The 21,882-nt window shown below is 36.4% G+C and overlaps 1 protein-coding gene across 11 annotated transcripts in view; it reads right to left on the bottom strand.

The window, feature by feature from the left end:
- PARD3B (par-3 family cell polarity regulator beta) overlaps positions 1-21,882 on the bottom strand; it is a 1,076,689-nt gene that overhangs the window by 374,107 nt on the left and 680,700 nt on the right. For all 11 annotated transcript variants that reach the window (XM_024243295.3, XM_024243296.3, XM_024243297.3 and 8 more), the window contains one exon: positions 11,230-11,274. In XM_024243295.3, coding sequence (XP_024099063.2) covers positions 11,230-11,274 — 45 coding nt within the window. The remainder of the gene's footprint in view (positions 1-11,229; positions 11,275-21,882) is intronic.

The following is a 21,882-nucleotide window of genomic DNA, read 5'->3' as shown; positions in this document are numbered from 1 at the left end:
TAAAAATAACTCAGTTTTTGCACAAAAATTTTATTTGCAAAAAACATGTAGCAGTGCTGTAAGTGAAAAATCAGTCTTTTACTAATATACATTAACTTAAATATATAATTTTTCAAAATAAAGAGTGGTTGCCCATATAAACCATTTAAAATAGGGGTATGGGCCACCAGACTACTAAATCAACCTACAGTACTATTTTCTGTGAGGCCTGTTAGTGCAGCAGTAAAATGTCTCCGTCACCAGTTTGATGCCAGTATTTCTAAATATCTCTCACAGCTCACTGAGGGCATGCCATGATATTTTACAAAACTAAAACCAAACTGTCTTTTTTTTTTCTTTTGCAGTTGTGGTTTGGTTTGCTTGGTTTAAAAAAAAAACTGATGGGTTAATAAAAGTGTTTTCATTCAAAAGGTAACTTTGTATGGCTCTGTTCTCTTTTGATGGGGTGGAATTTGTAAGCTGTTTTGTAGGGGTATGCGGTTTCTAATTATCAGTAGAGTGGGAATGATTCTGCATTGCTTATTTTAGCAAGGAGAAGTAATCTAGGTTCCTTTAAGTTTTCTCTTTCATTTCACACATTCTTCATTAACCCCCTAATTATAAGTCTGTTTTTATTGGATACAGTTGGGCATCATGAGCCTCTAAAAAAGGACTTTTTGTACATGGCATTGCATGGGTACCTTATTAAATAAATTACTAGGACTAAGTTTTTGCCCTCTAGGATACCAAAAATTGACAAGCGGGTTTAATATTCCCTAATTATGTTTTTCCTTATGGCTTTTTTCTTTTCCAGCAACCCATAAATGACAGGTCTCATGGTTAAGCCTTTCTCTATTCTCTTTTCTTCCAAAATACTTCTGTGATGCAAATAGGTTCCCAAACAGGTTTCCAGTATGACTCAGGGATTCAGCCTTTCATCTCTTTCCTAGAAACTAGAAGCTCCCTTTTCCTGTGGTTCTTCTGCCCATAATCTTTGCCAGTCCCCATGCTAGATCCTTCCATTTGTACAATATTTCTATTACTAGGTTTTGTATGTGATGGTTTATGTTTAAAAATGTTATTTTTTAATCCATAAATTATTTGTTACCTAAATAGTACATTAAATATAGTCTGAATGTAAAACTCAAATACTACAGATAAAGCAGAAGGTCCCTTTGACCCCCAACCATAATCTTCCTCTTCAATAAAGATAACCATTGTTACTTTTTCTATGCATTTGCATTTATACATAAGCACATGGTATTGTCACTGTTTGCATTCCTATTGTTGCTACTAAACTGTGAGAACCTTAGGGGCAGAATCCATATTCTATACCACTTTGTATTTGTAGCAGCTGGCAAAGAGCCTGGTATATGGTACATGATCAATAAATACTAGCTTACTAAATGAGTTTATCATTGGTTGCCCCCCTCTATGCAATAGAAAACAGAGTTTTCCTTCCTATATGAAAAAAAGCTGGATTTGGGGAATATTAATAATATAAGGGAGCCATGACTATTGATCAAAGGAGATTAAAAAAAAACAGCCTGAGAGGGATCTTTGAGGCTGTGATATGTAATATAAAATATATATTTGGTTTTCCTCTCACTTCCTGACACTCAGCTCCTAAAACCCTTGGAATCTCCAAAGTGATGTATGTTTGAATGTTAATAAGATCACTGATGAACGAGAGCTCTTGAATAGCCTCAGGATTTGGGGCTGCCTGCCAAGGGAATCAACCAAGTGACTAGAGGGTTGGAACTTTCAGTCCCACCCCCTAAGCCCGAGAGAGAGATAAAAAGGGCTGAAAGTTGAGTTGCTAACCAATGGCCAATAATGTAATCAATCCTACCTATTTAAGGAAGCCTCCATAATAGCCCAAGAGGACAGGGTTTGGAAAGCTCCTAGATTGCTGAACACATGGAGATGCCTGGAGAGAGTGCATGGAAGCTCCTAGAACCTTCCCATAACCTTGCTCTATTCATCTCTTCCATCTTTCATTTGTATCCTTCATTTGTATTCCAGCCCTTCATTTGTATCCTTTGCAATGTTCTTTATAATAAATGAGTAAGCTTAAGTAAGTCATTTGCCTGAGTTCTGTGAGCTACTCTAGAATATTAATTGAACCTGAGGAGAGTCATGGGAACTGTGAACTACAGCTGGTTGGTCAGAGGCCCAACTTAGGACATGGGACTGGCTTCTGAATGGGACAGGCTTGTGGAACTAAGAGCTTAATCTGTGGGATCTGACTCTATCGCCAGGTAGATAGTGTCAGAATTGAATTGAATTATAGGACACCGAGTTGCTGTCCACTGGAGAACTGGTCAGTGTGTGCGGGGAAAAACCATACACATTTTGGTGATCAGAATTGAAGCATTCCGTACTGTGCTTAGTATTCTGTGTTGTATGTGTGAGAATAGAAAAAAACTGTTTTTCTCCCTATCTCTTACAGGAACTGACTGGCTCTGGAGCAGAAGTGTGAGTTGAGGCAAGAAAGTGCAAAAGAATAGAGCCTAGAGACACTTGAAGTTAAACAATCCTGGGCACCAAGAGAGAGCCTGCCTGAGAAAGCAGGGGAAGGTTTACCTGGGAGGTGCGTCTTCAAGAGTTCAACAGGGGCTCCGAGGCATGAAAGGGCAAAATATGGTCAGAGAGTAACTGTGACTAGCTGGGAGTTGGGAACCTGTAGATGGAGGGTGATGGTGGCAAAAGACAAGGCTGGAAGGGCAGGTCATGACAAGGTGATGGAGGCGTTCGTATAACTGGTTAATAATACTGAAATTCATCACGTTACTGGAGCCTCAGTGTAGGAACAAGAGTGCTTTGTAAGGAGGCAATACTCTTCTTAAAATATATGTCTTTTAAGGCTTCCTCTTACCTCCAATAAACAGTATTCAATTCATGTTTGAAACTCGTACACCCACACACCCTTCATCTCACATAAAGTAATAGCAATGTTATGAAAACCAATACATCCTAAAATATTTATCAACATTGGTTGGCAATATTATAACTTTATCAGATTTTACAAATAAAATTTCAGCTTGACATACATTATTCAATATAGACTGGGAGGTCCATTATGTAAGAGCTCACCTTCAGATTTTCCAGGTTGAGTTTTTAATGTGTACTTCCAATATTATATGTCGGCTATGATTTAGCTGAAAAAACTTAAGATTTAAAACATTGCTAGAATGGCTAGACAGCCATTCGGTGAACACTGACAGACTAGATTTTCCAAAGATGTTTAAAATGAAAGGTCTTGCAAGTAGGTAGCTTATAATCTCCCTTGGTCACTGGAATCAGAGCATCTCAGTTTTTTTTTTTTTTTTTTTTAAATTTCTCTACAACTACCAATCTGTGTGTCTTCCAACGTGACTTGCTGTCCTACTTCTCCCCTCTATCCTAGACTCTTCTACCTTGCCTTCTCGAGTCCAACTATCCTTCCATGGTTGACAAAATACTGTTCATTTTCAACCCAACCTCTTCTTTCAAACCACCTGTGTTTGTTTTCGTTTTTGTTTTTTGTTTTCTTAATTGAAATGCAGTTCTCCATGACAAATCCTACTTTCTCAGCAGCTTTCTCAATTGAAGCTTCTTACATCCATATCATGCAGGTCAGGGTTAGGAGGAGATCCAACTTGGTCCTTTTTTCTCACTTTCTGCACTTTGCTCATATGGAACCTTGCTCCTGCACAGCTCATGCTAGCCTGTCACTCTTCCTTCTACTCCCAATCATCCTTGCGCTCTACTACCTTCATCATCAAACCATCTGAAAGGTTTCCACCTTGGAGTGTGGGTAATGGAACCCCAAGGAGGCTTCTCTCTCTGTCTTTCTGCTGGGCTCTGAAGAGGCAGAGGAGGCAGGGGAGGCTCCAGGCTGTGGGGCCATGACAGCAGTGTGAGTGTCTCCTGCTTCCCAGGTACTTCCAGTGCCCTCCAAGTTTGGTCTCTTCGCATCCATCCACAAGGTGATCCATACTGGCTTCCCATCCACTAGCCCAGCCAAGGCCAAGAAGACCAAACGTATGGCCATGGGTGTGTCAGCACTGTCCCACAGTCCCAGCATTGCCTCCATCAGTTCCATCGGCTCCATGGCCTCCTTTGTAGGGGGGCAGCCAGAGCCTTTGTGTTATTACACTTCACTCTTAAGTGTCTATCTACCCTGTCTCTATCTTCTCACTCTTGTTATCAAGAAGTAAATGCCGCAGGAAATTGCTGGTCAACACCTGCAGAAAAGCTGGTCCTAACCTGTAAGTTGGAGCTAAACCCAAACACTGGAGATACCAGCAAATTCCAGTATACCTGGAGATATGTGTTCAAGAAATAAATGTTTACTGTTGGTTTTATTATGCAGCATAGTTGTAGCAATAGCTGACAAGTACAAAGAAAATCAAGTTGGATACCCTTTTTTACTTACCCATTAAGTTTAACTTAAAAAAAAAATACTCAAAGCTTTCTTGCCTAAATATTTCTTACTTTTCTTTCCCCTTCCATTGCTAATCACTGACACTTATGCCAACATCATCTCTTATATGGACTATTAGTCTCTCTCTCCTTTTTTTTGGGGGGGGAGGGGGTCCCTTCAGGTTCCTACAACCAAAAGATTGATATTACTAGAATATAAAAGTGACCTCTTTTATTTAATCTGTTTAGATTATCTGAGCCTACAGGATAAAATGGCACTTTTTCATCTGGTGCGAGTCTGTATGGTCTAATCTCTGCCTACTTGGCTTAACTTGGTATCTTGTCACTTTCTCTTTGTACTGCTGCCACACTGAACTGCTTAAAATTTCTTAAATATACCATGATGTTTCATGTTCTCAGAACTTTCCAGAAGCCTGAAATGTGTTGGCTCATTGACCTTTTCTATATCGCCAGTTTCTATTTTGCTTTCAGATCCTGCTACGGAAGCATATCCTTTCTGAAACGTGGACAGCCATCCCCAATTCCAAATGGAATTAAGCAATATTTCCTCTGTGAGATTTTTGCATTGAACTCTTTAGCATGAGGGTATCAAACAAATACTGAATTAGGCATTTGTATTTTTTCTCCTCTACCATATTATAAACATTTTATAAGGCTGAGAACATGTCTTATTTTACTTTGTATCTCTAGCACTTAACACAATATCTGTGTAGAGTGGGCATCTAATAAACATGAGTGGAACTAAAATAATTTATTTTTAAATTTGATTTGGAAACATATGTTGTCTCTTTATTTACTCATGAGTTTCAGAGATGCATAAATCTGCCCCATATTTGAGGAGTAAAGAATTTTATGAAAAAGACTGATACATTTGTTTCTAATTCAGTTTAATTCATTGAATTTTAGAGACCACATTATTCAGTAATTTTTTTTTGCAAATGTGGAAATATTAGAGTTGCTTCACAATCAACTTTGTATAGGAAGAACACTAGACATATTGCTAAGTTCTTTATGACAACTTCCTCAATCCCACGGAAATATAAACCAAGGCTGCAGCATGTGAGAAATGTATATATTTCTTGTGTCTAAAGCTATATTTATCCAACAAATGACAAAAGCTTAGAAAGCATCCAATAAAGATGTCTGTCCAAATAGAGAACCATGCTGTCATATCTTAATGAGTCGATGAGGAAAGAAGGAGTTCAAGTACACTAACCACTAACCTGAAAATTTTAGCTCCTCATCAATAATAACCATAAAAATTCATGAAAATTTGCAATCCAATTAGAAGATGCAAATATTTTTTAAATGGCCATAACTGGTGTTCCAAAATGTAAATGCACATTCAGATTTTAATATTCTATAAAAGTCTGGAATAATAAGACAACACAATTTATGAAATGTCATTTAATAACTCATTGCTCTTGAATTAAAGTGACTATCCAATCACCCTATGGTTTTAAAAGCTCTGTTCTTTTGCAAGAATCTAGAAATTTCTTAGGTCACTGAACACTCTAGATTTGAGGTTTATACACATTGCATTTAGAACAAAATGTAAGGCCTGCTGAAGTAGTAACTTGCATACTAAACTCTTGGCCTTTGTTATAAGGATACACATCACCTGCACTTGCGCCTTTGCTATAACTTATACATGTCACATGCACATCTTCTCTCTCATACAGCTCTCAACTTGGCCCACACACTCCTATACATGTACACATGCACACATACATGTAAGGAAACAAAGGCAAGAATGATCAGATTAGATGTCCCTCTCATACTCAAGGAACTACAGTAGTTTGGTAGAGAAATTATAGCTATTGTGTTCCTAGTTCAGCTGGCTGAGGTTACACAAGGCAAGTAAAGATGTATCAGATATCTTGATATGTGTGTGTGTCATGTAGGGGCTGGGTCTTTCATAAGGCACATGCTAGTGAAATATAAATTGCCCCAAAGCATAAGCTCCACTATACAATACTGGGGTTCATATCCTTACCCCAAACTAGTTACTAGCTGAGAGGTCAAGTTTTTTAGTTCTTTATTTTTTATTTTTTTGAGATGGAGTCTTGCTCTGTTGCCCAGGCTGGGGCACAGTGGTGTGATCTTGGCTCACTGCAACCTCCACCTCGTGGGTTCAAGCGATTCTCTTGCCTCAGGCTCCCAAGTAGCTGGGATTACAGGCATAGGCCACCATGCCCAGCTAATTTTTGTATTTTTAGTAGAGACGGGGTTTCACTATGTTGTCCAGGCTGGTCTCAAACTCCTGACCTCAAATGATCCACCTGCCTTGGCCTCCCAAAGTGCTGGGATTACAGGTGTGAGCCACCATGCCCAGCTGAGATCAAGTATTTAAATTACCTGAGCTTCAGTTTTTTCATCAAACTGTGTTAGGATACCAAACATACTTAGTGGCCTCACATAGAAATAGCTCCCTAGATTGTTAATGAGTACTTGCTCATTAATTGATAAAGTTGTCTCAGAAAAGGTCTGGACTTGCTGCCAACCATTACTTTCACAGACTTGCCTGTTTTACAGCTATATGGACAGGTATTTGAGAATATAAGAAATTAAAACAGAAATAGCCAAGCTTTTTAGTCCATTTTGCTAATTAATATGTCAGAGCTCATAAAGAAGAACTCATCGGCTTTCTTCAGTACTGCATCATCTTAAAGAGCTGGGTCAGCAAAGATCTCTGCAGACAGTCAATACATATTAAAACAGGTCCAAGCAGTAAATCAAAACAAAAAAAAAAAAAAAGAAGACACTAAAAAAAGTAAAATTTATAAGCCCTTTCTGTCTGAACGTAAAGGAGCATTAAACTATTGGTTGAGGTGTCATTTTAGTAGACAGAAAGAAAATAAGAAAGAATTCCTTCTCAGACACACTTTAAGACCCTAAGTATAAGCAAAATTAAAGCATAACAATAAAAAAAAGCTGTGCTAAATTTGATGTCATTTTCTCTGGATCCTAATGTTCCCTCAGAATATTTAAATCATTTAAAAATGGTTTTATTGTTAAAAAATACATTTTTCTGTTTTTTTGTTTTTTTTTTCTCCAGGCATTGCTAGAATTTGAATTTTGTCAGAGTTCAATTAGTGAAACAAGGAAAGAGGTTAAAGACGTTTTTGGTTTTTCAAGGCTCTATGAAACTTGTGATTTTTCTTCAAGGAACCAAACAAAGGGTATTTTATTTCTAACTTCTCTGGGCAGGTCTTACCATACCATAGACTTAAATATCTCTCATATTTGGAGGAGGATTCTACCAACTCAGAAACAGGAGAATCATCCTGCTATCTTCCTTGCCAAGGTAATGAGATACAATGCTCTTTTGGGGAAGCCCCTGAAATAGGGGTTAGAGAAATCTCAAGAATATTGGGTTAATTCCAGAAGGGGTGAGGGGAACACTACATTTTTGGGTCAAAAATATTAGAAAGATTTATTTTACCTGGGCCTTTGATTGGATCTGAGCTCTGAAGGATCAACCATTTAAAAATTAAGCCAAGAAAGAGGTACCAAAAATATTGTCACAAATTTTGGAGGTACCCAAGCCAGACCAACACATGGAACTTGGCACGAAATAGCTCTTTACAGACTAAGTAGCTGACTCAAGAAATTTTAACTCACGAATTTATTAAAATGTTGAATGTCATCTTGAATAAGAGGCTGGATGATAGATTTAGGTCAGTATATACAATTTAATTTGTTTAACTTCCTGTTGGTCTTGGATAGTATAAAAGCTGCTCACATTTCTATAGTTAAAGAGAAAGAGCAAGAGACTCTTAGCATGAAAAAAAATACAAAAAAAAAAAAAAAAATTAGCCAGGCTCCATGCACGTGCCTGTAATCCCAGCTACTCAGGAGGCTGAGGCAGGAGAATTGCTTGAATCTGGGAGGCAGACGTTGCAGTGAGCAGAGATCATGCCACTACACTCCAGCCTGGGTGACAGAGGGAGAATCCGTCTCAAAAAAAAAAAAAATCATATTTTAACCTAAATATTCTGAAGAAAGAATTTGGGAAAGGGGACAATATCACAACAAAAAGAAGTTAACTGATTCCTTTTAAGAATGGTGAGACAAGTAGGGATTTATAAGTTAAAATACAACCTGGTAACTTGCTTAGTGGTCACAGATGACCTATAGCCGACTGAGACTACAGGTGAATTTAGATGAATTTAAAAAATGATTTTGTAACTGAAAGAGGTTGTTAGAATCAAGAGAACCCTTAACCCTCTGCTGCTGCTGCTGCTGCCACCACCAACACCACCAGCACCAAATCCCAATGAGACATGCCTTCACATAAATGCAACGCACAGAGGGGAGCTATGTTTTATGTGAGGGATGAGTTCCTGAGGATCATTATAATTCAAGACTAATTTTCCAAAAGAAAGAAGTGTAAAAAATTGGGGGAGTGGGCAAGCTCTGTGGTTCATACCTGTAATCCCAGCACTTTAGGAAGCTAAGGCAGGTGGATTGCTTGAGCCCAGAAGAGTTTGATGCTAACCTGGGCAACAAGGCAAAATCCCATTTCTACAAAAAAATAAAAATTAGCTGGGCATGGTGGCACACACATGTAGTCCCAGCTATCCGGGAGGCTGAGGTGGAAGGATCACCTGAGCCAGGGAAGTTGAGGCTGCAGTGAGCTGTGATCATGGCATTGCACTCCAGCCTGGGTGACAGAGAGAGATTCTGTCTCAAAAACAAAAACAAAAACAAAAAGAGAAAACAAAAAATGGGGAAGGGTATGTTCTTAGAGCACATAAATTTTGAACCTTATTTGAATATTTTCCTCTAATGCTGCTCTGTGCTTTCTCAGAACTGTTTCTAGTGTTTTACAAGATGCTCTCATTTAATGTGACTCTAAAGTATATGGTTTTTGGTGATTGTTTAGCCCTCTTCATTGCAGGCCACTTTTGCTCCAAAGTTATCAAGTGTCTGGTTATGTTTCAGCATTTCTACAGATGCCCAATGAAAAACGTGAAGTAGTGATACGTTATAATAGCACTTAAAAATCTAAGAATAGTGCATGTTGGAATAACAGTACTAATTAGTAACAAATATTCTTTAAAACATCAGAAGTATTTAAACAGTGTGGTTCATGTGATATAAAGACTGCTGGAACTATTTCTATCAGCTAAAGTGAAGTTGCTGTATGGAATTTGCAATGAACCTGTGTGACAGCTTTAAAATTCTGCCATTTTTGACTAAAACTTTTTTGGAAGATTATTATATCAAATTTTGCACTTAGCATAATTCTTTATTAATATTTTTATATCACACTATGCAAAGACAGATCATTGAAATTTACATAAAATGTTATGACAATATACAAAGATGACAAAGTTCTCATCTAAAAAGAGTGACAAACTTTTAATTGCCACCTAATAGTAGTGTGCTTGGAAATTAAGGTTAGAATAAGATTTGATTTCCTGGAAAAAGCCAGAAAATTTATAATTTGCTCATTTTCAAAAACCAAATTGATAAAAATTCCAGAAAAGGACTTAAACTTTTTGCCTTGAAGCCTATCCCAGTACAAAGAAAAGGCTTTTCATCTTCAGGTATTATAATAATATGTATAAGAGAACTATAAGCAGTAGAATGTATTTAAGATGAAGATATTACAGATTATCCTTGGGGTTCCCTGGTCATGAGAACTTCCTTCTGAAGCTCCTAAAAATATGTCCAGTAGTAGAGAATTTAATGGAAGAGGATGTTGGGAACAAGCAGCATGTGGCAATTTATCACTCCCATAGAAATCTCTTTCACAGTGATCTAACCTCTTAGGCTTTTTATTAGGAAAAGTAAGAAAAAAAAAATCTAAGAGTTGTGAACCAGCCCTTCCCTGCTGTTATCACAAGAGAATCTGGAGAAAGAAGAAAGGAAAAAAAATCATAATCTTGCCCTGGAACATGATGGAGGTAATGAGGCATCAAGGCCACTTACTGCTGAAAACATAATTGGCACACAAACACAGGAGACACTTGGTGATGGGAAAGACTTCTTTGTTTCACCAATGGAGGGATATCAGCAAATCATAATCCTTCTGTTGTTTAGAGGGGCAATGCTATGAGCAAAATGGACATTTTCTGCTCCAAAATAATGTGCCCCTAGAGGAAAGGGATTACTCCACTATTTGCTAGCTTAGTAGCTTTAAATGTTTTCAACTAATGTGAATAAATGATGACAAAGGAAGGAAAAAGGAATAGAAGGCAGTCTACTTGGCAGTGAAAAAACAGCTTGGATTTTAGGAGTGAAGGTAACTCACACATGATAAAGACCTAAGAGATCCTTAGAAATTTTTGTGGACTTCCTAGAGAATATCTAGGGAGCTCATTCACGTCTCTAAATAAAAATAATGCATGCATCCCTGGAACCATCCATTTTGATGACAGGCAGGAAAAAAAAAAAGAAAAAAAATCCTATTCTTTTTTGAGGAGAAAAAAATGATCATATCTTTCTTATTCTGGAATTCTTTGTCCTGCCACTTAAATATGAAAGTCATCATGGGAATGAATCTTGAACTTTCTTGGGTTTTCTTGCAATTTTTTTAAGTGTTTAGCTAGAGTATAGATTTAAGATTTTTGGTTTTATATATTTTTTTGGAAATCTTTATTCTTTCCTCCCAAACATTCTGAGTCAGGATACATTATGCCACTATACACACAGCCAAGCAACAACTCATCTTTGTGGAAGTCAGAGACATCTCATGTATTAATTAGAAAGCCTTTCAGTGACTAGTGGATAGAAACAGGTTCCAACTGCTACTAAAACACAGCCAGTGATTTCCAGGAAGGGGAATATAGTCAGTTACAAGGAATTTCTTACCCGATTTGTGTCCAGCCAATGAGTGAACCTTGCTTTCATCTGGCACTGAGGAGAAGAAATAAAAGAGACAAGGATCAGACCGGCTTGTAAATCAGACAATTTTTAAACAGTAAATTAATACAGATTCATAATAAGTTAAATCTTTTACTGGCAGAGATTTGAGAAACATTTTTTTCTCCCAGCCTACCCTGGGGTACCTCACTTTTATTGGTAGATATCTTGAAGACAGCTATGAATAAATATATGTTTATTAGATCTTTTATGAACATAACTTCATTTTCTCTTAATTTTCAATACTTTCAGTTATTTTAACTGGGTTGTTTCTTCCATGTTTACAAGAGGAAAAACCAAATTCATAGACCCAGGGATGTATGCAATATAATAAAATTCTTTCAACATAACAGCAATACGTGTGTGTGCCTGTGTGTATATTAAATACTTAAGAATTAGACTTCTGTTATCTAGTCAAAATAGAGTAAAAGGGAACAGATTTGTAATCCCCCCTGAAACAATTTTAAAAACTAGACAAAACAAGAAACAATGGCATTCAACAGATTAGACATTAGGCAACAAAATGCAGTGATCCCAAGAGACGGAAAACAAATGACGTGAACTTTACAATTGCCCCAGCTTATTCTCCGAAGAAAGCCTCCAGGCAGCTGTGTGGGAAAGCTAAAACCCAAGCAGAACAGTGATGGCCCCAGCTTGAGGGCACGGTGCTGGGTATCCCAGGAAGCCAAAGCAGACAGAGGTTGCAGAGCAGAGAACCAGAGAGGAAAGAGCAATACTGTCTTCAGAAAAATCTCCTCATATATTTAGTTGAATACTGATGATCATATGTGTGTAAGAAAATTACCCCAAGAGTTGGCAAAGAACCATCCCAAACTGGAAGAGGAACAGCATCCGAAGTTCACACAGGGCTGGGAATAGTGCCTATTTCCTACAGCCAGAGTGGAAAACTTCATAACTGAAGGGCATCCATTCGAATGTGAAGAAGGGTCTTGCCTCAACAGTGGGGAAAAACTAACTCTAGATTAATGGAGCTCTGATGCAATGGATTCTTTTTTAAAAGACACAATTACTGAAGCTCATATAGAAAGAATTAGATAATATGGGTAGCCCTATAGTAATTTTTTGAAAAAAAAAAAGTGTTTATAAGTAAAACTTTCCAACAAACAAAACTCTAGGCCCAGATGCCTTCACTGGTGAATTCTACCAAACATTTAAGAAATAAATAAGACCAATTCTACAGAAAATGTATTAGAGAGAGGATTTCCCAAGCCATTCTATGAGGCTAGTGTTACCCTGATACTAACTAATATCAGAAAAATACGTGATATGAAAACTGCTAACCCATATCCTTCATGAACACAGATGCAAAGTTCTTAATCCTTAAGCATCTCTGCATAGATCATCACTTTAATATTCAACAAAAGCTGTTCATTACCATGTGCCACTGTCTATGTTAGTACATAAAACTCTGGCCTCAAGCGTTGAAGCAAGGCGAGGGGAAATTTGCTAACAAGAAGAATCTCTTCCATTTTGCCTAACACTAGATTGATCTCAGAGTAACATGTCCCTTTTTTTCTCTGCCCACAACATTCAGTCTTAATTGACCCAGTTACTATACATAATCTTCCCACTCCCACCTGGCCCTCCTTTTCTAAGCTATTTCTTTATTTTCTAGATAAAGCACTACATATCTGTTATTATTCTGTTCCCAACTGCTTCAAAATATTGTTCGACTTTTTGTTTCATTTCTAGTTGGGAGTTAAGTATTTATAAGGCACCAGTTGTGAGCCAAATTCTGTTTTTCTCAGGCCTAAAAAGCACTTACATAGAATCAATCTACACTGTAAGTAGAAAAACGTTAGAAAACAATGATAATGATTAAAAATAACCATAGCAACTCATATTTTCCGAGTACTTGTAATACACAGGTTTTATGCTATGCACTTTGTATCTATTCATTCATTCGATTCTCACAACAACCTGGAAAGTATTATTATTACTATCCTTATGTTACAGATAAAGAAGCTGACATACACCTCCTAAATGGAGAACCCTGAACTTAAATATGACACTCTTAACCACTCCATTACACTTGTGATAAGAGTCACAGAAGAGTCATTACCTGAGAAACCTGGAATATAAGACAACGCAACCAACTATATGCTGGAAAACTACTCTCTTTATTTGAATATATGCTATTAATAGTTATCTCTCTGTGGTGACCAGTCTTACTAAATGTTAGCTATAATTTTGTTTAACATGTTTTGAAATTGATGATTCTGATGGGTTCAAGCTAAAATATCCATTCTCATTCTACAGATGAGAAATAATCTTTCTGAATTGGAATCCTTGTTTGGAAACAACAGTTTTGTGCAAATCATTTTAACTTTCTGTGGCCTCAGTCTCATCATAAGAGGATATTGCTTACCCCACAGGTTTGTAGTGATGATTACATATGCAAATATATGCAAGGTACTTAGAAGACCACAGAGTAAGTACTTAATAAATATGAACTACTGTCATCATCATTAATGAGAAACAAAATAGAAAGACAGACTAACATCATAGCTAGTAATCAGACAGATGTGGGTTGAATGCCAGCATTACCAGGCAAGTTACTAAGCTCCTTTTTTTTTTTGAGGCGGAGTTTCGCTCTTGTTGCCCAGGCTAAAGTGCAATGGCACGATCTCATCTCACTGCAACCTCCACTTTCTGAGTTCAACCAATTCTTCTGCCTCAGCCTCCTGAGCAGCTGGGATTACAGGCATGCACCACCATGGCCTGCTAATTTTGTATTTTTAGTAGAGACAGGGTTTCTCCATGTTGGTCAGGCTGGTCTTGAACTCCTGACCTCAGGTGATCTGCCTGCCTTGGCCTCCCAAAGTGCTGGGATTACAGGCGTGAGCCACTGCGCCTGGCCACTAAGTTCTTTTTAGCTTTAGTTTTTCCATATGAGAAATGGGGGAAAAAACAGTACACAGAGAGTTGGAACTAAATGAAAAAAAATGTACAAAAGCACTTTGCACAGTTCCAGACACATAATTCTCAATAAATGAAAACATTTGGTAAATGGAAGTTGTGAGAGTGGTAAAGGTGGTGTATTTGATGATGGTTGTGGGGTATGTGATTTAATTTGCTCAGGATTATAAAGAACTAAAGAGAGAAAATAATCGAGAGCATAATATGCTTCAGCAGGGCACTAGATACTTTTACATTGTTATTGTATGGATCATTCCACAACTGCAACAGATATGACCTAGGAGTTTACCTGGCTCCTAAATCATCCTGCAGTGGAAGAAAGGCAATGAAAGTACAGTAGACTGTACGGTTTTATTATGTATAGTCATTCAGAAGAAGGGATTCATACAAAGGTAAGGCTTTTGCTGTTTTGTTTTTGTCTTTTTTAAAAAATCTAAGCTGATTTAAGTACTTACAAATTCCCTGGCCATATTAGGCTTAACAAATTATCTTCTTAACTTTTTGGCTGAATAATATTTATTATTTCTTATACTTACATTATTTTAATTGACAATTTGAAATTATCTCAAACACTAATATAAACTATTTGAAAAACATTGTAGGAAATCCAAATGGGTGATAGGCATAAAAATTAGAGGTCTTTCTCCGAAATATTCACTGACACAGATGTCTGTCTTTAGGACAGAAGATAAATGAATAAACATAATGGAAAAGACAGGGAACTATAATGACTTGATAGAATACATTTTATTTAAAAGGTTAAATTTGGAACAATCATCTTTTATACACATGCTTAGTGCTGGGAAGTAATTTAAATAACAGTAGCAAATGAGAAAATGAGGTAAAATTACACATGCCACCAAGTTTTTTTTTTTAAATGGCAAGTGTTATAATTAATACCAACTTCCTTTATAACTCACATTACCTTAGAGCTACTATTAAAATTATCTCTTGGGGCTTAAGCGTACGTCTAGTAGTTTCACTGCATAATATTTAGCACAGTGATTGGAATGGTAGCGATATGAAATATGACAGGTGTGTCATTTTAAACAAAGGACTTATTTACAAGAGATTGAAAAATAAATGGGCCTGGTGTGGGAAAGGTCTTTGATTCCAAAACAGTAAAGTATTAATTAAAAGCATTGAGTAAGAGAGTGTTGATGGAGCAAGAGTCTACGTTTCTTGTTCTAGTTCTGATGACAGAATTTTTTCTCCTTTTCTTTCTTCTTTCTTTTTAAAAAAGTATTTGTATTTATAGGTTATTTCATTCCCTTTCTTATACTTCAGTTTTACCCGAGGACTGGTACTACTTGCTCTTGACTATCTTAAATGGATATTACAATAATTGAAGAGATACCAATGAAATGCTCAGGTTTCTGAAGCTGCAATTCATAAATATTTTTATAACTGTTATTTTATTATAACCATTATTACATACTTAGAGAGTACCATGGACTGCCTCCTCTTGATCTTTCTTCCGATTTATTTAGATAATAGGATTTCTACACTAACCTCATGCTTCCTCATATTCAATTCAAGATTGATGTACATTATTTTACCTAATTATCATAAGGTGCTTAATAAAGAGGACATTCTTTGGCTTGGATGCTTGTTAATTTCCTGGTGTGTTCTCTGATTCAGGAAGACTTCTTTGAGAAACACAGCAGCTTGATGGCCTATGTTTCTAGTTCTCCTGGTTGTAACTCTTTGAAGCTAATTAGAACTGCCCAGCATCAATGGCATCTTTTTAAAAAGCATAAATAAACAGTCTGTGTCTTTTTCACTTAATTTCAACCAGTTCATCATTAGAATTGAGAGAAAGAAAATACAGGGGAAAAAATCTATGAAAAAGACGGCACTCTGAGAACTAGTCAGTGGCAAACATCAAAGTGCACATAATACCTACACACATTGGCTTCCCGGTAGGATACATTTATATTAATATGGTGATCACTTAAAGTGTTTTATTCTTTTGTCAATCTTTCTTATACACTTCAAATGCATTCTCACTGGGGGAAAACAATCCCCCTGCTTATTGACAGCATTTGATACGCACGCTATAACATAAGTGACTATTAGGGACTACACTTGCTTAATAAAAATTTGCAGAACAGTGGCAGATTTGGTGAGTTAATGGGCCCCAGATGCTCTTCTTATGCTGACAGAAGATGGTATATTGCTATCATACACAAATCTCTTCAGATAAAAATTGCCATCAGCTACAGTTATTCTTTTTTAGAATGCCAACACTATATCACGAATGGGGAATATGCAAATGTGTTCAGATTCTCACTATTCATATTGAGATACTTTGAGGCAAAGTAGCACTCTAAAATATGATGCAATGGTAGTCTTATATAGATAACTCCATTTCATTTAATTTTTGATTGCCATATCTTTGAAATAATAGAGACTGCAATTTTGAAGTTGATGTTTGGCACAATAAAAATACAGCTTCTAATGAGGCCATAAATACTTCTCTTTGGATAGTTTGCTAGGAAACTAAATATCAAGTAATCCCTTAACAGTTAATAAATTTGTTTTCAAGAGTTGTTCCTTCAGAACTTAAAAAAATTGATGTAGTTGCCAATATTAAAAATCAATTTTCCTCTCCTTTAGCAGATCAATTTCTGTGCCACTGATTGATTTCCAGAATTTCTAAGGAATGCAAACCTGTTTCAAATTGTAAATTAAGTTTCTTCCTGAGCAACCATGAACTATTACTGCATTAATCTATAGTGTTTTCGTATGTCAATGACAATTTGGCATAATGATTCTGCTTAGGAAGACTTTTTGAGTTTTCAGCAATGTGAGTTTTCATGTGTTAAAAAATTCTTCCATCTCTTGAAACACACACACACACAAACACACACCCACACCCACACACACAAAACAAGGCTTTTGCTGAAAAGGGGGCTAGGGAATTAGTATAATGGTGCAAACATTTATCTCATTTATCTTAGCAAGCTTTCCCAAAAGCACTGTGCTCCATCTCGAATGTGCTGCAGCTCTGACAGTGAGCTAATCAGAACTCAGCAGCTGAAATTTGTTTCCAATATCATAATGCATCTCTCAGCCATGGTGACATAGGGTAAAAAAGGAGGGCTTATTCCCTTCATCATTATCCAACTACCCATATGTTCACAACTCTTTGGTGATCTCTTTAAAATTCCTTTTCTTTCTCCATGAACCTTAGAAAGTCTTAAATTGAAAGTTGCGAAAATCCAATACTTTTCGTATGTTCTTACACTGTCATCTTTAGCTCATTAAAGAATATTGGAAAATCCAAGTAATTCCTTCATAAATTTATTAATTTGTTTTAATCCATTCAGTATACACTGTTTTTCTTAAAAGAATCAGATACTCAACCCCATGGTCTAATGAGGAGATACAAATGACATATTTGTTAGAATAAAATATGTTAAATAGTTTCATAAAGAAAAAGATATGCTTCAGGAACAGTGGAAGGTCAGACAGACATGAAGGTTCATAAAGACAATAAAGGTTTTAGGTGAATAATTATTTGCATCAATTGATCTGGGAGGAGCAAAAATGACTTTTAGCACCTAGAACACCTTTACTCCTGGGGAAGGGAGTAGCATGAAAATAAAAAGGAAGATCCCAAGCTTTGACTTTAAAATGCCCTGGATTCTGATGCTAATTACATCTGTGAGTATGATTTAATTACTGAGTCTTTTTTCAAGCTTACTGAACTTATTTGTAAAATGTAGATAAGGCCTCATAGGATGAGACAACTTGATGTAAAAATTTATCATGAAACCTAACAGAAGTACATGTTCACAAATAGATTATGATAGCCTTTCACATCTCACCACTTTTGCCAGCTTTTCTGTACTCTAGCACATCAGATACATATATATATATATATATATCAGGTATATATATATATATCAGGTATATATATATATATATCAGATATATATATATATCAGGTATATATATATATATCAGGTATATATATATATATCAGGTATATATATATATCAGGTATATATATATATATATCAGGTATGTATATATATATATCAGGTATGTATATATATATATCAGGTATATATATATATCAGGTATGTATATATATATCAGGTATGTGTATATATATATATCAGGTATGTGTATGTGTATATATATATATGTAAAGTATGTGTGTGTGTGTATATATATATATATATATATATTTTTTTTTTTTTTTTTTTTTTTGAAATGGAGTTTTTTAGCTCTTGTTGCCCAGGCTGTAGTGCAATGGTGCGATCTTGGCTCACTGCAACCTCCGCCTCCTGGGTTTAAGTGATTCTCCTGCCTCAGCCTCCCAAGTATCTGGGATTACAAGTGCCTGCCACCACGCCCAGCTAATTTTTGTATTTTTAGTACAGACGGGGTTTCACCATGTTGGTCAGGCTGGTCTTGAACTCCTGACCTCAGGTCATACACCCGCCTCAGCCTCCCAAAGTGCTGGGATTACAGGCGTGAGCCACCACACCCAGCCCAGAAATATTTTTTATTATTGTTTTTAAATAGAATTTTACCCTACTACACAACATTAAACATTTTTACATTATACAAATTTAAACATTTTTATTTATTTAAAAAACATTTTTATTTATTAAAAAAGACAGGGATCTTGCTATGTTGCCCTGGCTGGACTCAAATTCCTGCACTCAAGTGATCCTCCTGCCTTAGCAACCCAAGTAGATGGAATGACAGCCGGTGCCACTGCACCTGGCTATAGAAGTAGGTTTTTAAGTAGGCCATGCAACTTTGTACTTAGGTACGAAATCTAAGTAACACATACTATTTCTTCTGAATTGCAAATATCTCAATTATTTGTGCACGGGTCTGTTTCACATTAAACACCTTCAGCAGGGCATATGTCTTGTTTTTCCATTTTAGCCTAGTACCATGTCTAGCACCGCTCAGGTACTCATTAATGTCTCCTGAGTGAATGAATGCAGCACGTGTAAGAATAAATAAATGACAGTAAATCTGGGCATGTCCATTCAGCAAAGGATTCTATACTCATGAATGAGACAACTGTTCATCGTGAGATATATATAATTATAGGAATGGTGTAGTGTAAATGTATTTAAACACTGTAAAATTCTTGTGGCAGAATTTTCAGATAAGTTCCTAGCAAGGAAGGGTAGGAGACGGTAATTGGGGTCTGATTCTGGGACAAGTCTAAATAAAAACCAAAACGTAACAGAACTGTTTGGAATAAATATAATTCACTTGTATTTTGAGTAATGAACTGTAGAAATGTAGAAAAATATATGATTAGCAGGCTAGTCTCACTTTGCTGTCTTTCTCTCAGTTATATATGACTGACCACTAGGGTAGTGGTTCCTCTCTATTTTTTGGCTTGTTGGCACTAATCACACTCTTGTTCTTCACGTAGTATACTTGAAATACCAGTTCCCTCTGTTTATAGAAAAATCACACTATATTTCTAAAAAAAACTGAATACTTCATACAAACAGCTCTTCTTTCAACCTGCAAATGTTATGAGTTTCCAAAGCTGTAAATACAGGAAATAAATGTCTTTCTGGTATGATAATTTCAGAAAAAGGCCAAGAACAGAAATACTAGCTTTAAAAATTACTTTTACTAAATATTAAAGCATGAAAAAATACCGATATGTGTAAGGTATAAAGGATAACAACTGGCCGGGTGTGGTGGCTCCCACCTACACTTTGGGAGGCCGAGTCGGGTGGATCATCTGAGGTCAGGCGTTCAAGACCAGCCTGGTCAACATGGTGAAACCCTGTCTCTACTAAAAATATAAAAAAATTAGCCTGGCGTGGTGGTACAGGCCTGTAATCCCAGCTACTTGGGAGGCTAAGGCAGGAGAATTGCTTGAACCTGGGATGCAGAGGTTGCAATGAGCAGAGATCGCGCCATTGCACTCCAGCCTGGGCAACAAGGGCAAAACTCTGTCTCAAAAAAAAAAAAAAGGTTTAAGCAAACACTGTGTATCAACCACTGTGTTTAAGAAAAATATTATTTTACCTTTGAAGCACTACGGGTGTTTCAACCCAGTGCCATTCCTTTCCCTCTTTGCTCAGAGGTAACCACAATCCTGAATTTTGTACTTTATAATTCTCTTGCACTTCTTTATACCACAAATTTGTCCCCAAATAGTACTCTTTAAATGTGTATCTTTCATTAAATGACATTAGATTCTATCAAGTATTTTTTCTGTGTCCACTGATGTGACTGATGTCACTGCGACTGATCAGTGATGTCAGTAATGTGATGTGTCCACCATATGATCATATGGTTATGCTTTTTCTGTTTTAGTCTGTTAATATGCGTCCATTGATCAATTTCAAATGTTAAACTCACATTGTATTCCTGGGAAAAAATGTTCTCGGTCATGATATATTACCTTTTTTTTTATATATTGTTGGGTTCAATTCACTAAATTTTTATTAGTTTTTATTTTTGAGGGTGGCTTGGACAAATTTATTTTCTCACATTTCTGGAGGCTAGAAGTCCAAGATCAACGTGTGAGCAGTGCTGATTTCTCCTGGGGCACCTCTCCTTGGCTCGTAGATGGCTGACTTCTCCCTGTGTCTTCACGCAGTCTTTCATCTGTGTGTTTGCCAAATTTTACATCAATTCAAGAAGGATATCAACCTAATTTTTTTTTTCTAATGTCCTTGTCAGATTTTGGTATCAGAGTAATGTTGGCTTCATAGAATGAGTTGGGGAAATATTCACTCCTCTTTATTTATCTGGAAGAATGTCTGTAGAATTGTTATTATTTCTTTTTATGAAACACGTCAAATTTGACAGTGAAGTCATTTGTACCTGGAGTTTCCTGTGTGAGAAAGTATTTAGCTATAATTCAGTTTCTTTAATATCTACAAGGTTGCCACACCATTTATTTCTTCTTGCATGAATATGATCATTTGAATTTTTCAAAATCTTTGTCCATTACATTTTAGTTGTCAAATTTATTGTGCATAATATTGCCTTAACATCCTTTGAATATCTGTGAAATCTGTACTGATGTCCCCTCTCTCAATCCTAATAATGTTCACGTCTTGTTTTATATTATACTAATCAGTCTGGTTAATGGTTTATTGACTTTATAAGAAAACTAGCATTTGGTTTCAATGACTTTACCAAATTTTTTCTAACGCATTGATTTCTGCTCTAATTTTTATTTTTCTTCTTATGCTTAATTTGGATTGAATTTACAGTAAAGTCTCCCCTTATCCATGGTTCTGCTGTCTTTGGTTTCAGTTACCTATGGTCAATCATGGTCTAAAACATTAAATGGAAAATTCAAGAAATAAACAATTCACACATTTTAAATTGTGCACTGTTCTGAGTAGTGTGATGAAATCTTGTGCCATCTTGCTTCATTGCACTCAAACCATTAATCATCCCCTTTGTGCAGAGTAGCCACACTGTATATGTACCTGTGTATTAGTCACTTAGTAAGCATTTTGGTTATCAGATCCATTGTGGTGTATAGTACTATCCTCTACAGCACTATAGGGTTCAGAACTATACTCAGTTTCAGGCATCCACTGGGGGTCTTGGGGCATGTCCCCTGTAGACAACAGGGGATGGAGACTACTGTACTCTTTCTATTTTCTTTTTAGACAGGTTCTCATTCTCATTGCCCAGGCT

Source organism: Pongo abelii, chromosome 11, assembly GCF_028885655.2.
Source record: "Pongo abelii isolate AG06213 chromosome 11, NHGRI_mPonAbe1-v2.0_pri, whole genome shotgun sequence".
Taxonomy (NCBI): domain Eukaryota; kingdom Metazoa; phylum Chordata; class Mammalia; order Primates; family Hominidae; genus Pongo; species Pongo abelii.
Note: the sequence above shows the minus strand (reverse complement) of the source record. Positions and strands in the feature narration are given on the sequence as shown.